Below are 22,223 nucleotides of genomic sequence, written 5' to 3' on the forward strand. Positions count from 1 at the left end.
AAAAATACATACTACTGAAATGCTAAGGCCAGACAATAAGGTTTAGAAAAGGCAACAGATGGGGATTTCGGGGAATTATTTGCCTTGTAGGCATCTAAGGATTTGGCTAACCATGATAGCAACTGGAGACCAAACAGAGTACTGGACATGAAATGGGTAGACATTTTTCTCTTTTTTGGTAGAAAATGATTGGGTTCCTCACATAGATTGTTAAAATTTCCTAGTATTACTGGGAAGAGAGCTCCTTGTTTGCCTTAAAGTATAATAATGAAAGCTACTTACTCCTAGTGAACTAAACTAGCAAAGATTGCTCTCAATTGGATACTTGGTCTGTGGGTCCACACTGGAGGTGCTTGGGGTAGTACCTCAACAATCCTCCTCTCGGTTGGCCCCAGGAACTCAGGGCTGGCAGTTTCCACCAGGAAGCCAAAGGCAAACCACCTGTGGGGTCTGGTCTATCCCCACTTACTGGACCTGTTCTCTACACAAACTTGTTGGGCAACAACAGTCCCTACCCCACAACAACCCTACTTTCCTCCTTCTCTTCCTAAAAAGTTCTTTTGAAGAGTAAGTTCTGGACGGTTACTTCTACGGAGCTCATGATTGATGATGCTTTGTCAAATCCTCTTAAAATGCAAAAACATCGAAAAGAAATTTTGCTCCAGGACTGTTCCCGGAGAGACCTTCATAGAGCATTAAGTGAGTTGGGAGAACTAGTTCAGATCAAAGGTGGGTCACCCTAGCCGGATTCCTATAATTAACCTGGGTAGAACCAAAGCTTGCAAATCCCCTCGGGTTTGCCTGGAGGATTTCCCTGAGAGGCCAGAGGAGAGCTATCCTTATGGATTTGATGTCTATATCGGAATGTTTATTGGAGTCATCTTTTCTGGTTGAACTTCCGAGGACCCTGGATGCCTCCTGCTAGTTGACAGCACTGTTCACCTCCAGAAACTATTCATGGGGGATGGGCAAGCTAACATAAGAAAGGTGTGTGAGCTTGTCCTGAACATCCTGCTTGAAAGGGGTCCTGAGCCAGAGGTGTGGCCAAGTAGTAAGAGTTGGGAGTTGGGAGACCCAGGTTCAAGTTCTTCAGTTCCACTAACGTCCTCCCATTTGACCTCGGGGAAGTCATTTTAATTTCTCCGACCCATAGCTGACTAATCTGTAAAGCGGGGAGAGAGTCCCTGCTGGGTGAGTCTCTTGTGGGTCAGGGACTATATCTGATCTGATCACCTCTATCTTCCCCATGTATTTAAAAGCCCTTTTCTATGCAATTACATGTTGTTTCTTTAAAGGAATGATGGGTGGTTGTGGGCCTTTCAGTTTTTCACCTTCAGAGATTCCGATAAAAATGAGACGGTAGCAAAGAATTACAACATGAAATTCAGCCTGATTCACCAACAGCTTAATCTATCATGCACACCTACGTTTTCTTCTCGGGCCATACTTTTGGGTTTTGGAAAAAAAATCGGGGCTACAATCACAGGACAATTCCCTCCTCCCCTGTCTAAAACTGCCACCTCTGCAGCCTCAAAGAACAGAAGCGACGGTAGCTCTTTTTGGAATAATAGTTCATAGGAACAGCGACTGACCCGATGAGTATCAACTTCTCTTCACTTTGTGATAAAAACAGTCTATAAATAAAATAAGGTCTATTCACCAGTAGTGATTTGATTCCCAGAATGGATGGAACACAAGCACATTTTGATGATGATGCTACCAAAAAAATAAGAAAGGAATTGTGAAAACTTGTTGGCTAATTAACTGTGTGAAATTGGGAATGTGTTCTCTGTTTCCAGCCCACGTGAGTTGCCCTTTTGAAAGTTTTATTTTGAGACTGTATATCCTCAAGGCTGACCAATAGTTTTTCACACTGAAGAAAGCCCATGACAAACAAAATTATACTTGGGCAAAACGGTTCCTTATCACAGTAGAAAGATACAAACTTGGAACCTCACCTCTACGATGATGGGAAAGTATGGCCAGCGGGCTGGCATTTTTGGCTGAGGGGAGCCTAGACTGGAAATCGCGCTCGGAGTAAAGAGCACTTTTAACTGCCAGGGGCTAGAAAGCAACACTGCAAGTCAAAGCCTCCTTAGGAGCCGGGATGGGTCTCACGATCTCCTTTTGACTCCCGGGCCTCTATTTGACTCTAAGTAAACATTTCAACTTGGGGAAAGGAAAAGATCGTGTTTACTTACCACTTTCGGTTTGAATGGTGGCTGGATCTCCCTGTTCTCCAGTTTCTCCCAGTCGATTCTCCTGAAGAACGCATGCTCTCTGACATCCTGTTCTCCCTCAGGCCCACAGCCGAGCCGTTTGGCGGGGTGCTTGGTCATTAACTAGAAAGCAACAGGTAACCGAAAGATTACACGGTCTTCCAGAGGCTGGTGGCTGCCAGGTTTGTCCTGGTTTTGAAAATGCAGTTCAATGGAGGGAGCATTTCTGGTCCTTAGCTCCATTAAGGGTGGAGTCTGCAGGGGCCCGAGAACTGCCATAAATTCCTGAGCCTGAGAACTACCAGGTTGCTCAGGTCTTGCACTTTGTGAAACAATCTCTCAGAGCACTGCTTTTCCATCGGGGGCAAGCCAGGAGGAGTAGGACTGAGGGGTGAGGGAAGAGAAGGTAGTCAGTAATGACCGTGTTACAGTTTTCTACTCTGTCACCCTGGTGTGCACGATGGGAAACGCCAAGGCTTTGCCCTCTCAGAACCCAGAAATGGGCTTGCGATACACACTGCTAGGAAAGAAGAGAGCCAGTTCGGTTCTAAAATACCAACTGGGTAACACCAGCTGTTCCTGAATCAAGCTGTTCCCTTTAGATACAGGTCAACATAAAGCAGTACCGAGGGCATCTGGGATCAATTTATTTCAAACCAAGCTACTGAACCCAGCCTAAGAAAGATCAAACCAGCCAGGGGCTTGCCCTACATTGGTCACAGGATTCTGGATCCTTGGGTTGAGCGTCACACTTGTCAAGAGTTCAGGGCTAACCCTGCTCACGGCATCCCAACCGGGGAGCCAATCCACCCCATGCTCTGGAGACATCGTTAGGAAATTTGGAGGGCAAAGAGGGGAAAAAGGATCTTTTCTGGGAAGTGAGTGAACCCTTTCGATGGCTTGTCTTTCAAAACCATTTAAAAGCTGACCAGGGTGCCTCTGGGATGCAAAGTGAGAAATAAGCAATGATCCCAAAGCCCCGTTCTTGTCATCCCAGCAGAAGGTTTAGGGCACTCTCATTTGATTCACAGCTCTGTGACTACCTATGATTCACAGCTCTGTCATCTTACCAACACCTGCCACACCAATGAATCTGATTTTCACTTGCAGGAGCTAAGAAATTAAATTGGATGAGGAGGTTTTGCATAATGGTTTTCAATATGATGACAAAGAGCCGCAATACTGAGCAGTGAATTCCCTCAAGGTACAATTCCCAAATGGCTCTCTTTATAAAACGCACAATGCTAGGTAACGCTCAATAGTTGGAAAAATATGGCCAAGCATTAAAATTGAACTCTGAAAGACTTGTGTGAAAGGACTGTGTTCCCTCTGACAGCACCGTAACAAAACTTGTATGTCTGGTAAATGCCAAGATCTAATATTTCCAATTTCAAAATACGTACAAAGGTAAATAGCGGAGAGAGAAAGGGGTTTAAGAGAAGTGAACACTTCCAATGGGTTGTGATTCTGTGGGAGCACTGAAAATGTGGAGTCCTTCTGCACTGCCCATATACTTGGATCTGTACCCTTTCAGCACTTGATATTCATTCCACCCTCAAACCCACAGCACTGATGTATACAGCCGTAATTTATTTTAATGTCTGTCTCCCCCTCTAGACTGTAAACTGCTCATAGGCAGGGAATGTGTCTACCACCACTGCTGAACTCACCCAAGTGCTCAGAAGAGTGCTAGGCAGACAGTAAGCGCCTAATAAATAAACACCCTCGATTGATTCCCACCGAGATCGTGCTCAGTGTCAGTCAACACACCTGGGACTGCAAATCCATCTGGGACTATTTTGTAACCAGCACTTTTCCCCACTACAAATGAGCCAAGTCACAAAGGCAAATTTCATCCAGTTCTAGCTTTGACGCAAGATAGAGTAGAGACAGGGGCTTGAGGGCCACTTCTTCTGAACAGTGTTGCGTGGGGACTAAAGGGCAGTTTCTAACTGAAACTTCAGGTCCACGGTTCTGAAGGGAGGCAAAAAGAAGGCAGGACAAGGTAGAGATGGACTCACCCCTTTACAAATGGAAACTGCTTCTTTGGACAGCGATTTTGGATACGAAACATTATGTTCCATTATTGACTGGAAGAGCTCATCCTCATCTTCACCATCAAATGGAGGCTGGGGAACAAAAAGAGGTGAGATTGACAAATATGTAGTAATAATAATGATAATGATGGCATTTAAGTGCTTACTATGTGCAAAGCACTGTTCTCAGCGCTGGGGAGGATACAAGATGATCAGGTTGTCCCATGTGGGGCTCACAGTCTTTATCCCCATTTTACAGATGGGGTAACTGAGGCACAGAGAGGTTCAGTGACTTGCCCACAGTCACACAGCTGACAAGTGGCTGATCCGGGATTTGAACCCATGACCTATGATTCCCAAGCCCATGCTCTTTCCACTGAGCCACGCTGCTTCTCTAGAATGTAGAATGTACATTCTCTAGACTGTAGAATGGCACTGTTCGTTAGCATCTCTTCGGAATGGCCATTAGGACCTGAGGAACAGAGTCTGCTTCTGTTCATTCCACAGCTTCCAGAGTCAACTCTCGTTAGCTTGAGAGTTTGTTTGATTATCTTTAATTAGATCGCTGGTTGTGTGTTTGGTTGGGTTTTTTTTAATTGTCTTGCCCCAGGCAGCCAAAAGCAATCTTTGGGGGAAAACATTTTCGGTTAGTGCTTTTAATGATCTGAAAACAAAATAAAATCAATGTATCTTATGTGCTAACAATTGTAATTGGAATGTAATTATGTGTTAACAATTCAATTTTGATCAAATATCTTGAATTGGCGATACTGGTCTGGATTGTTCCAGTCTGAATGGGATCGTCATCCTTTTTGGGGTTCTGTCCAGCCTCGCAGCTATATCAATACATTGTTATATACATATATCCAGGTGTCATCAGCATTCTCCTGGACAATACATTTTTCCCCGCCCAATGGGTTATGAATTGGTCTATGATTTACAGGGTCAATCCCAAATCAGCAGGGTTTGCAGAAACTTGGACAGGCATTTCCAGTGCACTGAGGGTGATTCAATGTGTTCATTTCTCTCTTTTCCCCCCAACCCTTTCCTTCTAATATCATGAAGTTTTAAAAAGCTGCACTCCTCCTACCATATTACCCGTTCGTGTGGCAAGGTCCGCAGTTTAGACAGGAGTCTCTTGGCATTTTTTTTTCCCTTTCATTTTGCTATTTAGACTCGTGGATCTCTCTAAACCATTTCCCTGGTCCTCTTAGACCTTCCAAGACTTATTTGGGTAGTCAGCCCTTGCTCTGGGGACCCAGCCCCTAGCATTCAGATGATTTATCTAGCCCACAGAAGCTAGATTGATTGGCCAGTTCTTGGCTCAAAGCTTAAGGAACTTGCCTGAATGAGGATGCTACCTACATTAGAGCACCTGTTCTTCCCGTCCGGAAGCAGTGTGACCTAGTGGAAAGAGCACAGGCCTGCGAGTCAGAGGACCTGAGTACTAAACCTGGCTCCATCACTTGTCTGCTCTGTGACCTTCAGCAAGTCAGCAATCTTGTCTGTGCCTAAACTACCTCATCTGTAAAATCGAGATTTGGGGAAATTAGATCCTACGCCCTCCTACTTAAACTGTGCAGCCATCTTTTCCTGGAGGTTCAGAATTCTGAGCAAAGCCTCATTGTGAATAGACGACCCGGTCTGCTTCTAATGTTCAATGAAAAGCAATTGAAGAAATATAACTGGAAAGGAGTAAACTCAGTATTTCATTTTTGCTTGATCTTCAAATGTCTTCTTGATTATAGAGCAGAAATGAGGACTGTAATCCTCTCTCCACATCTGTGATCCATTTTTATTTTCAGTAGTGTGTATTAAATCCTTGCTTGAGGTTGCCCTGGATTCAGCAAAGCATAAGGGAATTTTCTTTGCCCTTTCCACAATGAATCCTGACCCCTGGAACTAGAATGTGTGCTGAAGAGTAGGTGAGTGAGGAGGAATATTCTGAATTGAATCATCAGGTGTCTGAAACCACTGGGAACTAGTAGTTGGAATTCCTTAAAACAAAAATGTCAGCTCTGAATAGCACTGCCTTTTCAGCAAGAAGTTCCGTATGCTCAAAGGGAAACATGAAAGCCTTTGAAGAAGTACGACGGAGATCGCTGAAAATGTATCAGGCTTTTTGAAATATTCCAACTCACACTTGTCTCCCCTCATCCTCTGTGGAAGCATCAGGGATGGGGGAGTGAAGTGGTGAGACAGAATTTGGTTCTTCAGGGCACCTGTCACCTGCTGGCCAAATCTGAAAGAACTTGAAAGCTAAGCTAGAGAGGTGCCCTAAATTGGTTACGGGAGCATAAGCACACACCCGTCTTCCTCTGTTTGCGCTTACACGGGACCAGTCTCTTAGAGACCAGCCAGCCAATCACTGCTGCGGTCTTTCACCTCCCGAGCAACCCTCCCTCATCTTAGACCTCCCTCTGAAGTCGACTGGAGGTTGGCTTGGGAAGCCAGTGATGATGAGACTTGAATCCAGTGTGGCAGAGCCTATCGGGAACATTTCTTTCACGACTGCCTACTGGGAAAATGGAGTCTCATTCCCCTGCCCTTGTGAAAACATCCAAATCATCTGGGATTTTCTGTTCAGCTCTGTATTCACAACTGGATTCCACATAGGCACAGCCAATAGAATGAAAATCCACCTTCCCAACATGCAGTCAGGAAGCAAAGGCTGCTTAGGAAGGTCAGACCTTAGAGAGAAGAGGATTGAAGTGAAAGAAGGGAAATAACTGATTTCGTTATGACTTCACTCTCTGAAAGGGTGTTCTGTTCAGGTCAAGAAACATTAAAGCCACCTAATCGGTTGAAAAGGACTGGCAATAACATTACAAGCGGGCTTTCATCCAGCCCGCTCCAATGACTAGCGTGCCGAAAGGGATATTATGCTTGTGTCCCAGGGGATGCTGCTTAATATTGGACTTGGACTGCAGGAGCAGGCTGGGCTTCATTCTTCTCCTTAAAGGAACGGTATCCAGAGTCCCACGCTGATTCATTTCACATGATTTAAAAAGAGGAACTTATTACCAATTTCCTACATTAAATAATGTCGCTGATGGTTGGCAAGGAGACCTCTAACATTTGTGGCTTAGGGATATGCAAGTTTACGCCCTCATCTGTAAACTGGGGATCAGATAGATAGTGAATCTCCTGTGGCCAAGGGACTGTGCATCTAGCCCAGTGCTGAGCAAATACTAAGCACTCAGACTTAGCACTTAATATATACATACTAATTATTTCCTCTTTTCTCATTTCTGAAACTTCCTCATGAGGGGGCACTCCTTGTCACAGGGGAATTGTATGCTGACTTCTGACTGTGGGAAAGTTAGAACATCTCACAGCTGGGGCAGCCACTGGTCACACAGCCTCACATCTCACAGCCTCAGCCAAAGGTCCCCAGGAATAACATCCTTCTGAATAAACCAGGGTTTTGCTGATGACTGGATCAAAAGCGGGTGAACTCTCACCTTGTACCCCTGCCCTGAAAGTTGGTTTGGAGTCTTGGCTGCAGTGGAAAGTGGGTAAAGGTGGCTGTCATTAGAGGGACTTTCAGGCATGATCAACCGTGTATATTCAATGGAACCAGGCATTTCTACCAAACTGCACAGAATTCCTGTCATAATACAGTGAGTTATTACCTGCCCAGCTAGCATTTCATACAACAGGACGCCGTAAGCCCACCAATCCACGGATTTTCCATACGGCTGATAAGCGATAATCTGTGGGAAGAAGGAATCAAAAATAAATTGCTCTATTTGGAGTACAGCAAAAATGTATTTGACTGTAACACTCATGAAGTCTAATTCTACAGCAGCCCAAGTAAGAGTAATGGTATTTATTGAGTTACTAATGAATGCAATACCCTCTACTGTATTAAGACATGGGAAGTATAAAACATAATACTCGCCCTCATGGAACTTATACCCTAAAGGAGGTGACAGACGTAAAAAGATTGACCATACTCTACATGTGCTGGCTGAGGACCGACCTGAGTTAATACAGATTCTATAAGCATGGTCCTGGTAGCATGCAAGTGCCTTCAGTTTCCACTCAACCAAACTGCTGTTTTCCATCATCAAGTGTGCTAAACCTTGAATTACTTTCAGACTAGACTTTTTAATCTTGCAGAACAACTGGCAGCTATCTTCTCAAAGTAAAGAGCTCAAAAAGCTGAAACAAATCTAACGACATGACTGGTCACGTAGTACATCTCTTAAGTGAAATCCTAATCTCTCTATAATGTGAAAGTCATTTACAATTTTTAAAAAAGTTTCTAGTCGCATAACTGGATTGATGAAAACAATGAGATCCATTTAAGACTTAAAATCAGGACACTTACAAAATCCTAACCCTCTATTCCCTGAGACATAACAAATGGGTGAGTGAACCAACACCTAAAATGCCCCCGCCCGCTTCTTAAATTGGAGCTGTGTCATTCGGACCCCATTTACTCTGGCTTAAACTCTCTGCTCAATAAAAATACCATCGATTGATGGACCGAGCCATCAATTTCCCTGTTTACTTAGGCACATGGAGCTTCTGTTTCAACAGGAAGACTATGCCCAACAGTAAGCCCTCCTGTTTATCTACAGCCTGTAGGACATTTGCAGGAAGTGTAAATGGAAAAAAAAAATCAACTCTATGAAAAAAGCAAGCTTAACCCAAAGGCCAGGAACGACAGCAAAACTCACACGTCTTTTCACGACCTTCATCTGAAGGATAAACTATAGCTTGGGGTCCCTCTATTTGGATGCCAGAGAGCACCACATGTATGCTTTATGGGTTTAATAAGCTAATACTGAAACATGGCACTTTTTCAACAATTTAGAACATCCTTATATCTCCTCAAACCCCACCAGCAAGTTTCACTATATATTTTCAACTGTAATTCTACATTAATTAAATGTGTGATGAGGGGGCTTAGAGATGATAAAGACATTCCACAGTTAAACGGTGTGTGTGGTGCACATGATCTGAAGAATTTAGGATGTCAGATTTGGGGTGCTGAACAGAGAGACTTTAAGTGTTATGATAATAATTATGGTATTTGTAAGTGCTTACTATGTGCAGAGCACTGTTCTAAGCACTGGGGTAGATACAGGGTAATCAGATTGTTTCATGTGGGGCTCACATTTTTTTAATCCCCATTTTTACAGATGAGGTAACTGAGGCCCAGAGAAGTTAAGTGACTTGCCCAAAGTCAAACAGTAGACAAGTGGCAGGGTCGGAATTAGAACCCATGACCTCTGACTCCCAAGCCCGAGCTCTTTCCAGTAAGCCATGCTGCATTTTCAGGCTTAAAAAATAATTTTTATTGATTTCCCTTATTGATGGCACTTTTCACAGGAAAAGACAATTACTTAAATGAAAAGAGCCTACACTCTAACCATCTTTTTATATCAGAGCTTCAGAAATCGATTTGCTGGTTCTCATCCATTTAGAGGGTCTGGGCAGGCATTTGCCTGTGATTCGTGGCCATGACATCCTCCTAAAATGGAAAGCCACCAAAAAATTTCCAACCAGATTCTGAAATCCTCCTTTCTCTCGATTTCTTGTTTCTCTGAACTTCATTTTGGTGAGCAGTGGGACGAAAGCTCAATTACACCAGGGAAGAAACTGCCCAAGGAGCTTGTGAGAAGGGAGATGGTGGCAGCTCCATGATTAGACCCCTGCTTACGACAAGGTTATTCTTGCCCAGTCTAACTTCTCCCTCACTCAGCCCTCATTTTCCCCTGACTCGGAGTTCATCACGCCCTCTCATTTGCCAAATCCTTGAAAAAACAAACTCGACTGATAAAGGCTCAATTTCCTCAGAGATGGCATTTGTCAGCTCAACAGAGCAGACTTGGTACCTCCAAATCAAGACTGCAGAGGCTATCTGAAAATTACAGTGCCTTCAGGAGTAATAGTAGGGTGTGATTTAGAATAACGGGAGTGCCTCTTTTCAGCAAAATTTAAAATCTGCGACCCTTTGGCTTGTTAATGGATGCTCTTAAGTTGTCAGTAGAAATGGACAGGGGCAAACATCTAAATCACAGTGCTTACGGTGGCACCTTGCCTCCGTGAACTCATCATTAGAGTAAAGCATATCGATACTCAGTGGGGAGCTTCTGCTATCATACACTTCTCATTAACCCATAGCCACAAGGAAGTAACTGTCGGTGTGCCCCTGTCAAAATGATGAAGTAAAACACAGGCAAGTGATTTTCAATGTAAATTTCACAGTGTTAATAACAACTGCACACACAGTGACATGCCCAAGTGAGACCCACCTCGGCTGCCTTTTAACATGCTCCTGATGCCCTCCTGGCCTTTTGGCAGAGGAGAGGTGCCCTTCTAGTGGACTGTGGCTCTAATGAGTTCATTTGTGCCCACCAAGGATTTGAAATGACCAATGGGGCAGGAAGAGAGAAAAGTGCCTGGGCACGCCCCTCCACCAGAGGCCTGCCGGCTTGTGAGGGAATGCTGGGAATATACATCTGCCGTCTCTGAGCAGGGCTGGAAATACCTGGCCACACTTGAAGGGAACTGGGAATGTGGGTCTCTCCTTCTCCCTGACTATTTCAGGTTAGTTGGGATTCTGGTTTTGGGTAGTTGTCTGCCGAGGAGACCAGTCACTCAGGGAGAGATCGAGTAGACACGGCTAAATGCTTTAGGCTCGGAGGAGAGAAAACACCAGAGATGGATGGATCCCTTATACATGAAAGATTGAGAAAACAACCAAGGCTTTGGTTTTACCTGGGGGGGGGGGTTCTAATTCCATGACCTCTTGGCACCCGAGCCTTGCCCTGTCTATGCGCCATGCTCGACAGTGGGCATTCGAGGATGCCGAACAGATTAATGCACATTCCTCTCCCCTTCATCAAGTGCACACTAGATAGCTATGATTTCTCCCCTTTATCACTGACTTCCTGGGGGCACAGATAAAATCGATGGTCCAGCTTCAAAGGACAAACCTTTCTAGGGTCTCACCATAAAACAGCACTGGCCTTTATATATAAAACATGTTCAAGTGAGTCATTGTCTCAGAAAAAGGGAAACAGTCACTATCCTGTATATGAAAGGTTTTTTGGTTTTTTTACCTGCAAAGTAAAGGTTATTTCTGTAAAGGTCACTAATGCCCAAGGACAATCAGTACCTTTCCCTGTAAGTAGCCTCATGCACTGACTTTTTTATTTTAAAGTCATCCGAAAAGAGAGAAATTGGACTTTTTCTCCAGAGGGCATTTTTCCTGGGTGCTCTACTATGATTGTCCTTACACTTGTCCAAATCATCGATGAAACAACAGATATAAGTAATAGCCAGATATGGCATACAGGCACATGACTTCCAGAAAGACCCTTTCCTGCCTCCTCTGTGACCTTGGGCAAGCCACTTACCTTTTCTGTGCCTCAGTTTCCTCATCTGCAAAATGGGGATTCAATACCTGTTTTCCCTCCTACTTAGACTGTGCACCTCATTTGGGACAGGGAGTACATCTGGCCTGATTAACTTGTACTTACTCCAGTTCTTAGAACAGTGTATGACCCACAGTAAGCCCTTAACAAATATCGTAAAAACAAGAAAAGAAAGACACTAAATTGAAATCAAGGATGTAAGAAGAATTTGCTTCATTACTCTGATTCTGGAAGTGACTCAAGATGGAAAACCAAACCACGCAGTAAGCCTCTGGTGTCCATCAGGAGATAAAATAGTGAATTTAAATGAGTCTGTGCTTAAAAACCTGATGTAAGAGTTGAGTAGCTGGTAGCCCATGAAGTCATTAAACCTTCAAACTTTACTACACTATTAGAATGAATTGAAAGCAATGGAGTTCTCTGAGCTGCTTGGACAAAAAATTGCTCTGTAAGAACAGTAACTTAAGTCAACAGGAGTTTAAGCTGAAATCTTTTCAGTTAAGAAGCAGCCTGGTCCAGTGGATAGACCATGGGCCAGGGAGTTCGAAGGACCTGGTATCTAATCCAGGTTCTGCCCCTTGTCTACTTTAAAAAAAAAAAAAAAGGCGATTAGGACTGTGAGCCCCACGTGGGACATGGTCTGTGTCCAACCTCATGAGTTTGTATCTACCCCAGTGTTTAGTACAGTGCTGTGCAGTACAGTACATAGTAAATGCTTAAAAACCCATCATAAAAAAATAAGAATTGTGAGTCGATTACTACTAGCTCTCTCATGAAATAGGGATTTATTTTCTAGTCAGAAATTTTTTTTAATTAAATCTGCTAAAACACTAAAGTCTTGGCAAAATAACCATCTTTGTCTTTTCAGAGGCTGCTAGTTTTAAACTCCAGAAAAGGTGAAGTCTGCTCACAACCTTTACAATTTAAGAAACGTGCTTGGCAAAGTTCAGGCTGGACGAATAGCCCAGATATGTTTTAGCTTCTTAAAAAAAGCTTAATATAGTAGTTTTTAGGAAATGGGGCTTAGACTCCCTAGTATCAAAATCCAAATCAGGAATTCGACTCCTAGATCCAAAGGATTCCAGACTCTGATTCTCCTTTTTGTAAAGGAAGGGGAATACACTATCTTTAGAGGTGCGTTCAAATAGTCTCTTGAAGGTGGCCCTGCCTCAGTACAGCCTCAGCAAGAGAGAAACTGTTAGAGGATACAGGTGAGGAGTTGTTTTTGTTTTTAACTAAACATGTACACAACGACTTTTGATTTAAATGTTGAGAAAGAGTAGGAAACGGCATCGGCCTCAGAAGACATCACTGATGCTAGTGTTCTCCACAAGGGACGACAGTCGGAGTCGGCAGAAACCACTATTTAGGCAACTGTGATGATTCATTTTCAATTTAATGTCCATCACTAAGCCAAATGACTTGAGGGAATCTTGCTGAATCAAGAAAGACAACACCCTGTGGCTATTCCTTTCCTCCACCATACAGTTCCTCAAGTATCCTGCCAACCCACACTGTGTCTCAGCAGGCAATAATGAATGGATTTCTCAACTAACCCGCTCAGCTTCCCCCTCTCCTTCTTGATAAGAAAGACGGTGATGATGATGATGAATATTTAAAAAAATTCTAAGGGTATGAATAATTCACTCGGCAAAAAATAACAACCTCGTAATGCTGGCCATGAGGCGTTCTCAAATGTCATCCCAGAATAAAGGCGACGCTCCACTGAACCCTCTCATTGAATTTTGAATTTGAGAATTTTTTTCCACTACTTTCCCTTATCTTTGTTGATTTTGGGCACCTTAATTTGACTCTGCTGTTAAGTCGTCAGAGACTTAAACTCCTTAATTGTTGACTCAAATCTCTTTACCGCTTTCAGGCTGCCACTAGCAGACTGAAGGAATACACCTATTAAAATGAAATAGGGAGTTTTTTTGCTTCAGTTGGGAGGTGAAAAATAAAGCAGAGCCGGGATTTTGCAGAATAGGGTGGATCCGGTGTTGATTCTATTTTTCTGGGGGTCTCGAGAGTTTAGTCCAAATGTGGCTTTGGGGGTGGGGTGCAATTAGGCGCCAGAGAGATGCTTGGCTGCCACCTTCATTGGCTAACCTGCTTATCACACGCCGCCTCGGGGGCCCCAGCTCGCATAACAAATGGGAGCCGTTCACAGTGTCAATTGCGAAACTGAACAGAATAAACGTCTGTAGCGAAGACAAACTAATTCTGGGGGCTGGACCTATTTTTCTACAGGAAGAGCCTTTTTGATGTGGAATAATTGAAATGATCAAAACCGAGATGATTCCTAGTCATTTTGGTCCTTTATTTTGTTACGAAGCGTTAGGCTTTAGTTTATAAAGCCAAACCTATTAGTTTGGAGATGGGCATATTCCCTTGCCCCTGGCTTATATTATAGAGTGGCCCCTGGAGATTTTTCAGAGGACACACGAAGTGGAATCTCTGGGCACGGCCAAAGTAACATGATTTAATATGTAACTTAAAAGGAGAGAACAAATAAGTCATTCCTGGGTTCTAAGGGAGCTATTATGGTGGTTATATGCCCATCAGGGGAATCTTGTCCTGAAAGGGCTTCTCTGAAAGTGTCCATCTTATTCTCCTGGAGTATTTTGTGAAATGGCCCGATGGCTGTGACATCCATCCTCTGAGCTCCCGATTGCTCTCTTGGCCTTCCAGGACCCTCCCAGCCCCATTCTAAGCCCCTTAGAAGGGAAGCTCTGGCCTGCTGTTCCAACTCTTTCTCCTTCTTCTCTTTTTCCTCCTCCTCCTCCTCCTCCTCGGATCCGGATGGCCCCCAGGAGGTTTCCAAGGAGAAGGATGGATTTGGGGGGTTGGAAGAGACCCAAAAGGAGAGTTCTGCCTTTACTTTCTTGAGGTTTCCTTTAAAGGAAGGTGCATGATCTTTTCTCGAGGATATTTTGAGTCAACAAACTGGGATTCTGAATGGCAGGCAATTGACCTTCGATGAAAAAGAATCTGGCTTTTGTTGGTAACTCTCTCTTTTATTGAGGAGTTTTTCTCTTGGCCAGATGCACATTCTCTCCTGTGAGCAGAGCTGCTGACTGGTGCTGAGTTGCACTTGGCACTGATTAGATTTCCTCTCTTGCTGGATCTCATTTTCTTCTTTTCTTCTTAGTTTGGAGGGAGTGACAATTTACTGCCTGGCTGCATTTATGTTCACTTGAACTTGGAAGATTTTCCTTCTCTCTGGCAGGGAAAAAGTTTGGAGGGTGCTGTTTGGGTTAGTCTATACACACAACATTTGGAGTTTTGAGGGTCCTTTGGACTGGAAGATGGGCTGTCCAATCTTTTCCTCGGGAAATGACTGGGGAAAAGGGTGGAGGTGGAGGGGGTAGCAACATGTTGAAAAGCAGAAGCTCTGCTACTTCTAATAATAAATAATACTGATGGATTTACTCATCACGTACTATGTTCCAGGCACCACTCTGAATGCAGAAGTTAGAAAATAATCAGATTGGACAGAGTTCCTACCCCAGCACTGCGCTCATAATCTAGGAGGGAGAAAGGGCATTTTATCTCTGTTTTACGGATAAAGCAGCAGAGATACAGAGAAGTTATGCTACTTGCCTAAGGACACACAGCAGGCCGGAAATGGAGCTGGATTTAGCACCCTAGACTCTTGACTTCCAGTACCAGCTCTTTTCACAAGATCATTGCAGCCCGGTTGTTTTGGTGGTGGTTGTTCTCAGGGTAGAACCTACATTCTTTTACTCCTAGGATCATGTTCTTTCCATTAGATCATGCTGCTTCTCTGGCTATTCCTCACTCTCTGATGCCAGTGCTTTGAATTATTTCCTGCTTACAGAAAGACTTTCCTTAGAACTCAAATTACTGTCTCCTTAAAGCTACTCTCTGACCTATAATGAAGGGCTCGGTGAGGGATACTGAGGAAAGAAAAGGGTTTCAATGAGGGATACTGATGAAAGGAAAGGGCCTGTCTTGGTAATATGCGAGATGCGTAGAAAGAAACAATGGGCTGTAACCAAAGAGAGAGGCAATATCTTTTCTTGTTCTCCTCCAGTGAGACAGATCATAATGATGATCATCATCATAATTGTATTTGTTAGGTGTTTACAATGTGCCAAGCACCGTACTACCATTGCTGGGGTAGAGATAAGATAGTTGGCTTATTCTTATGATGATTAATATAATTAATTATAATATAATAATAATGGTATTTGTTAAACGCTTTCTTTATGCCAGGCACTGTCTTAAGCGTTGGGGTGTAAACAAGCAAATCGAGTTGGACACAGTCCCTGTCCCAGGTGGGGCTCACAGTCTCAATCCCCATTTTACAGATGAGGGAACTGAGGCCTAGAGAAGCGAAGTCACTTGCCCAAGGTCACACAGCAGACAAGTGGAAGAACTGGGATTAGAACCCACAAACTTCAGTCTCCCAGGCCTGTGCTCAATCCACTACACCATGCTGCTTCTCAGTAGGAGAAGTAGGAGGGAGTAGAAGGGAGAAGAGGTACTGAATTCCCATTTTGCAGATGATGGAAGTAAAGCACAGAGAAGCTCAGTAATTGTCCAAGGTCAAACAGCAGGTACGTGACAGAGCCGGGATAGAAACCAGGTCCTCTGACTCCCGGACCCGTGCTCTTCACATTAAGCCATGCAGCTTCCCATCTAAGAAAAAAATGGGAAATGACAGAATTCCAAGATTTTTGGTCCTCTGGACAATCCTATTCACTTTCCCGTGAACCAAAGGGTATTTATTAAGCTCTTGCTGTGGGTAGACCACTGTACTAAGCACTCGGGAGACTACAAAATATTTGTCAGACATGATCTCTGACCTCAAGGATCTTGCTCACCAAGGTTTGCCCAAACTCTGAAAAGGATCTGTCATCTTGAAGCCTTTTCATTAATCCCTAGAATTTTTCTTGCAATGGCTGTATTTAATATCCGAGCAATGACTCTATTTAATTTCAGTTCTGGAATTACTTCCTGATTAGTGCCCCTTGCCTGCATGTCTCTTTCAAATCCAACGGCATATTTATTTGTGACATCCATCTGTCTCAGTCCCTCTTGACTGGCCAAGGTGACGCTGCAGAATGAATCGATTTCAAGGTTTTTAAACTAATAGCCATAAATATTTATGCCTCGACATAGGCGATTAATGAAAATTCCATATAAGATAATCATTTTGTTTCTGCCTGACAGAACACCTTACTCAGAGGATGAGATTATTTTAACCTCTGCACGAGTTCTAAAATCTTGAATGTGGACATTCTACCCTTCCACACCCTTCACTTGACTTAGCAGGTCTATGGTTTTACAGCTGAGAGGCAAAGGAAAGACCATGGGATCTTATTTTTCACCCCAAGAGGAAGTCTTTATCCATACATATTTCCACCTTCATTTTGGCCCCATGACCAAAATGAGCAAGCCACTTTTAGAGTCTGAGAATGGGTTCACATTTCTTTTACCCTATTGTTCATAGGAACGTCATTCCTCTTCTATGTTGGACATTATTTCATAGTACTAACCTTTGGAGGACAGACAGAAAGGGATGTGGAAGGGGAAAGTTTAAGGTGCTAAGGTACATCTCTAAGTCTTAATGAGACAAACCAATATTCATTTGGAAAAAAAAAATCAAAATGTCCATGCTTTAGAATGGTACAAACTAAGTATCCTTATTTTCAGCAATACAAATGAGGACTTGGAATGAAGTCTTCCTTGCCATCATTAACACGGATCTGCTGAAAGTCCTCTAGACTGTAAGCTCAATGGGGGCAGGGAATGTGCTAATTCTGTTGTATTGTACCCTCCCAATCGCTTAGTACAGTGCTCTGCCCATAGTAAGCACTCAATAAATACCACTGATGGATTGATTGTCAGAGGCACTACTGGCACCATTTTTCCCCTCTATGTGATTACATCCAATGGGGTTTTCTGCGTGGTTCAGGAGCCTTCCTGATTGATGGCTGCTGCTCAGAGAACAATTCAAAACCCATTTGATTTTTTCCTTCTACTTTCTGAACTGCACTGTGTTTAGGCTCTACAGCCAGGGGATAGTGCTGGGATCCCTAGTTCTGGTGAGACTACTACATTTTCAAAGAGGTCACGCCCTTTTTCAATTACAGATGTGAGTTAATATCTTATCTGCTGAGAATTTCAAACGATTTCTTTTTTGATCTTTTCCTCTCTAAAGCTACTCTCTTCCCTGTGATATTTCTTACTGTTACACCCTGAGGCTCCATCATCGACTTACCCCTGCTTCCAGCTTATCATTTCCCTCTTTTCCCTCTGGGAAAGCTGTTTCAGATTTGTAGAACACGCTTTTATTTTGCCAAAGCATTTTCACATCACTTAACTCATCATATCCTCACAACATAGGTTGCGAGAGGTAATCCCCACAATTTAGGTTGCGGGAGGTATCAGTATCCCCATTTTACAGATGCGGCACAGTGTAAGCTCTCTGTGGACAGTGAATGTGCCTGTTTGCCGTTATAATGTACTTTCCCAAGCACTTCGTGCAATGGTCTGCACACACTAAGTACTCAATAAATACAACTGAGTGGCTTGACCGAGGTCCTGAGCATGCTAGAACCCCCGCTTTCTATCAGACCCACGTTCTTTCCACTGGAGTCCACTCCACCCTTAGCAACAGTAGAGTCAAAAGAGAGAAAGAGGAAGAATTCTGGGGTTTAATGGGGTGTTGATTGAGATGGCAGCTTAAATGGTCAACTTACAAACTCTTGCAAGTCTGAAATTGAAGTCTCCCTTACCGTTTAGTTGGATTCCAATTGGGAAAATATCTTAGCTATTCGTTTTTCAATTGACTGGTTGAGAGCCTGGCAGAGGGTGGGGGAGGGGAGGCAGCTTACAACAGGAGTAAGAGTATTTATCAAGTGCTTACTGTATGTAGAGCACTGTACTAAGCGCTAGGAAAAATACACAGGTGGTAACTAGAACATGAACCTTGTTCTTGGGTGGGGTGGGGTCAAAATCAAAGAAATAATGTGCAAAGTTCAAATCTACCCCATCTACCTCCCTTTGATCAGCCTTTTATTGCTATCCATTAAATACAATAGGATCGCCTGACAATCTATATAAATGCAAAATAGGGTGTTTGCATTAGGCGATAACAGGAACACAAATCTTTATGTCATTGGATGTTGTAACCACACTACTGCTTTCTTGTAATGTGAAGCACTTTACCTTTAGAAAACAATCTCATGAATACTTTTTTTAATTTTTCATCAAGCTGGAAGGTGCATTATGCTGAGGATAGAAAGCCAGGAATCCCGGGATGAAGCCAACAGTGTGTCTGCAAAAGCTGCCACTCCACTTTTCAAATGTGGAAAAAGGCAACCAACTCCTGCTCTCTGGATCTACAAATTCTGCAAGCTGAAATTTCAGCAACTCACCTCAGGGGCAATGTAATCTGGAGTCCCACAAAATGTCCTGGTTGTGACTCCGTCCATCATGTGCTCCTTGCACATCCCAAAATCAGCGATCTTGATGTGTCCTTCTGAATCCAACATGACATTATCTAATTTCAGATCTCTGCAAGGAATCAGGTGAGCATCAGTTCTTGTTTCACAAGAAAGCTCCAATTTGATTTAGGCCAGCTCTATTAGAATCAAATTGGACTGCCAGCCAGCCAAATGATTCAGGATGAATGCCCAATGGGCCAAGCCCGTATGTCCCCCTCCGCTCCTCAGCCTCAGTTCCTCTCACAAAAAATCTGAATTCTAAGCAATGATCACAGCCTGAAATGTCCTCCCTCTTCACATGCCACGGACAATCACTCTCACCATCTTCAAAGCCTTATTAAAAGTACATGTCCTCTAAGAGCCCTTCCCTGACTGAGCCCCCATTTCCTCTTCTCCCACTCCCTGTGTGTCCCCCTTGCATTTGGATTTGCATCCTTTATTCTCCCCTCCCTCAGTTCCCCTCTCTGCACTTATATGCATATCCTCAATTTATTTCTTCATATAAATGTCCGTATCCTCCTCTAGACTGTAGCTTATTCTGGGCAGGGAGCATATCTACCAACTCTTTTATATTGCAGTTTCCCACATGCTTAGTACAATGCTCTGCACTACACAAAGGCAGGTCTGCTTGTATCAGACTTTTTTTTTTGGAAGAAATGTAGCTTGTAAGAACCCTAAAGCAACGAACAAAATGAGCAAGAGCTTCAATTTAGAGGCAGGCAGTTTTAATGACTTTCGATGGTTGTTCCCTTGGGTCTGTCGTTTGACTTTTGCTCCTATAATGTGCAAAGGTTTAGTGTTTCAATCCCTACTTAAAGAGCACCATAACCCCACATGCAATCTCTTTATCTTGAGCCACCATGTATATAGAGTAATATAAATGTAATTCACGCTGCTGATTTTAATGAAAGCCAATCAGGAGGCAGGACTCGCCAGAGAACATAACCATATTATGAAAGGAAATTTCAAGTGAAGGGCAGAATCTTGACTGCTGATAGATTTCAGCTGGAGCTGTGGAGAAAATGACTCTCGCAAGAAGAGGCTCCACTGACAGGGGGCTGAAGGGACGATGAAAGAACCAAGAGAAAATGGGAGTGTTGCTTTTCTCAAGTGTTGATTCAGGGAACACTTCCTGTGGCAAGATGGCAGCGAGCAGGACTGGTTAGCGAGATAGTGAGCGAGAGAGTTAGCTGACTTAAGGAAAACTGCTGAGGTGGTGGCTGTTGAAAATCTGAAAAGACCCAGCCTCCTTCTTCCTTGGCTTCTGGTGCCGAGTCCCACAGTTCAGAAGCGGCCTCTGGGTTAATAGGGACCTAATGGATAGCCAAAGGGAAAGAGGATCCCTCTGCCCCCTTCAAAAATAGGCTCAAGACTAGGTAAACCTGGGAAGATTTCAGTTTGACATTATTGCATTACGTGACAAAAGCAATGTGTCAGAGAATGTGTCTGTTATAGTGTTAGATTGTAATAATAATAATAATAATGTTGGTATTTGTTAAGGCGCTTACTATGTGCAGAGCACTGTTTTAAGCGCTGGGGAGATACAGGGTAATCAGGTTGTCCCACGTGAGGCTCACAGTTAATCCCCATTTTACAGATGAGAGAACTAAGGCCCAGAGAAGTGAAGTGACTTGCCCACAGTCACACAGCTGACAAGTGGCAGAGCTGGGATTCGAACCCGTGACCTCTGACTCCCAAGCCCATGCTCATTCCACTGAGCCACGCTGCTTCTCTTCGTATCCTTCCAAGCCCCAAGTACAGTGGTCTGCACACAGTAAGCGCTCAGTAAATACGACTGGCTGAATGACGACTGACTAGAGAGCGGCTGGCAATTTTTTTCCCCCACTTAAGAGCTGCCAACATCTGAAGCCGGCTCTGATGGCTTGCAACCGACATCCACCAAAGCAGCAGAGGGCTGACTGGGGCATTCTTCTTATACAGTTCAAGTAACAACAAAAAAAACTGGTCCACCCACTTGGGAAAATCACCCCATAGACAGGACTGGGGAACCACTTTAGCACTCACCTGTAAATTATTCCTCTTTTATGGAGAAAGAATAATCCGATGGAAATCTCTGCAGCATAAAACCTAGAACAGTAAAACCATTTCAGATTTATGGCTCTCTCTCACCCGTTTTTGTCTTTTTTTCTGACACTCCCAAATCAACACATTCCCAGAAAAAAAGGAACTGCCATGGCTGGTGCCTCCCAGAGTTCATTTTTGCATTATGAATGTTTGCCAGATTTGGATTGAACTAAATGCACAAAGAGGTTCCAAATACTGAGTTCAAAAAAGGGCCTTAAAAGCTCTCACTCTCCTGACAAGGGGTACAGGCGATGAAATACATGAAATCAGCATCATCTGCCCTTTTGTCACATGGCGAATGTGTTCTTGCAAAATCCTGCTCCGCTATAATCCTCAACTGTCACAGCACGGATTCACATGGTCGGGTGAACGTCCCTTCGCTTTCTCACATGCTTTTGCCAAAGCATGCGGTGAAAATTACTACCCGGAAATTGAGTTCAGAATGTGATGGGCAGCTTGGCTGCTCAAATCGCTTCTTTCTGAATGTCTGACTATAACTGATCGTGCACAATGGCTCACAACAGAATTTGCTCCATGCTTTTAAATCATGTGTAAAAATACTATGACTTTAAAAGTATTAAAAGGCTATTGATCTAGAGCTCTGGTAAAATGTTGAAAATTCTTGACACCTAGGTGTCTTTTAAAGTTTTGATAATTTACAGCATATCCGATGGGGAATAAGGGAAGAAATGCCTTACGGTAATTATATGTAAAATCCCTCTACACATTTCTTACAGATCACAAGCTCAAATTCTTGAGCGCTACAACATCTTCCACTGATTATCAATAGGAGGAATAATCCCCTGGGTAACGAAATTTGCCCTAGTGGTTATTTATGCCAAAAAGAATTCTAGGCACATTTCCCAGATGATCCATGTGAGGCATGGATGCCATTTTAAGGATGTCTACATTTTGGCTTTCCTGAAAGGAAATCCAGCAAGGGCCAGTTTTGGGGGGATGAATACATTCTAACACACATAAGAGGAGAATGGAATGGCCTGGATTCAGAGA

General features: G+C 43.5%; 1 protein-coding gene across 2 annotated transcripts in view; it reads right to left on the minus strand.

Moving 5' to 3' along the window:
- Nucleotides 1-22,223, minus strand: part of PRKCA (protein kinase C alpha) — a 299,582-nt gene that overhangs the window by 9,867 nt on the left and 267,492 nt on the right. For both annotated transcript variants that reach the window (XM_029079758.2, XM_029079757.2), the window contains 5 exons: nucleotides 21,153-21,215; nucleotides 19,059-19,197; nucleotides 7,891-7,971; nucleotides 4,241-4,348; nucleotides 2,202-2,342 (listed from right to left, as the gene is read on the minus strand). In XM_029079758.2, coding sequence (XP_028935591.1) covers nucleotides 2,202-2,342; nucleotides 4,241-4,348; nucleotides 7,891-7,971; nucleotides 19,059-19,197; nucleotides 21,153-21,215 — 532 coding nt within the window. The remainder of the gene's footprint in view (nucleotides 1-2,201; nucleotides 2,343-4,240; nucleotides 4,349-7,890; nucleotides 7,972-19,058; nucleotides 19,198-21,152; nucleotides 21,216-22,223) is intronic.

The sequence above is a fragment of the Ornithorhynchus anatinus genome, chromosome 15 (assembly GCF_004115215.2).
Source record: "Ornithorhynchus anatinus isolate Pmale09 chromosome 15, mOrnAna1.pri.v4, whole genome shotgun sequence".
Lineage (NCBI taxonomy): Eukaryota > Metazoa > Chordata > Mammalia > Monotremata > Ornithorhynchidae > Ornithorhynchus > Ornithorhynchus anatinus.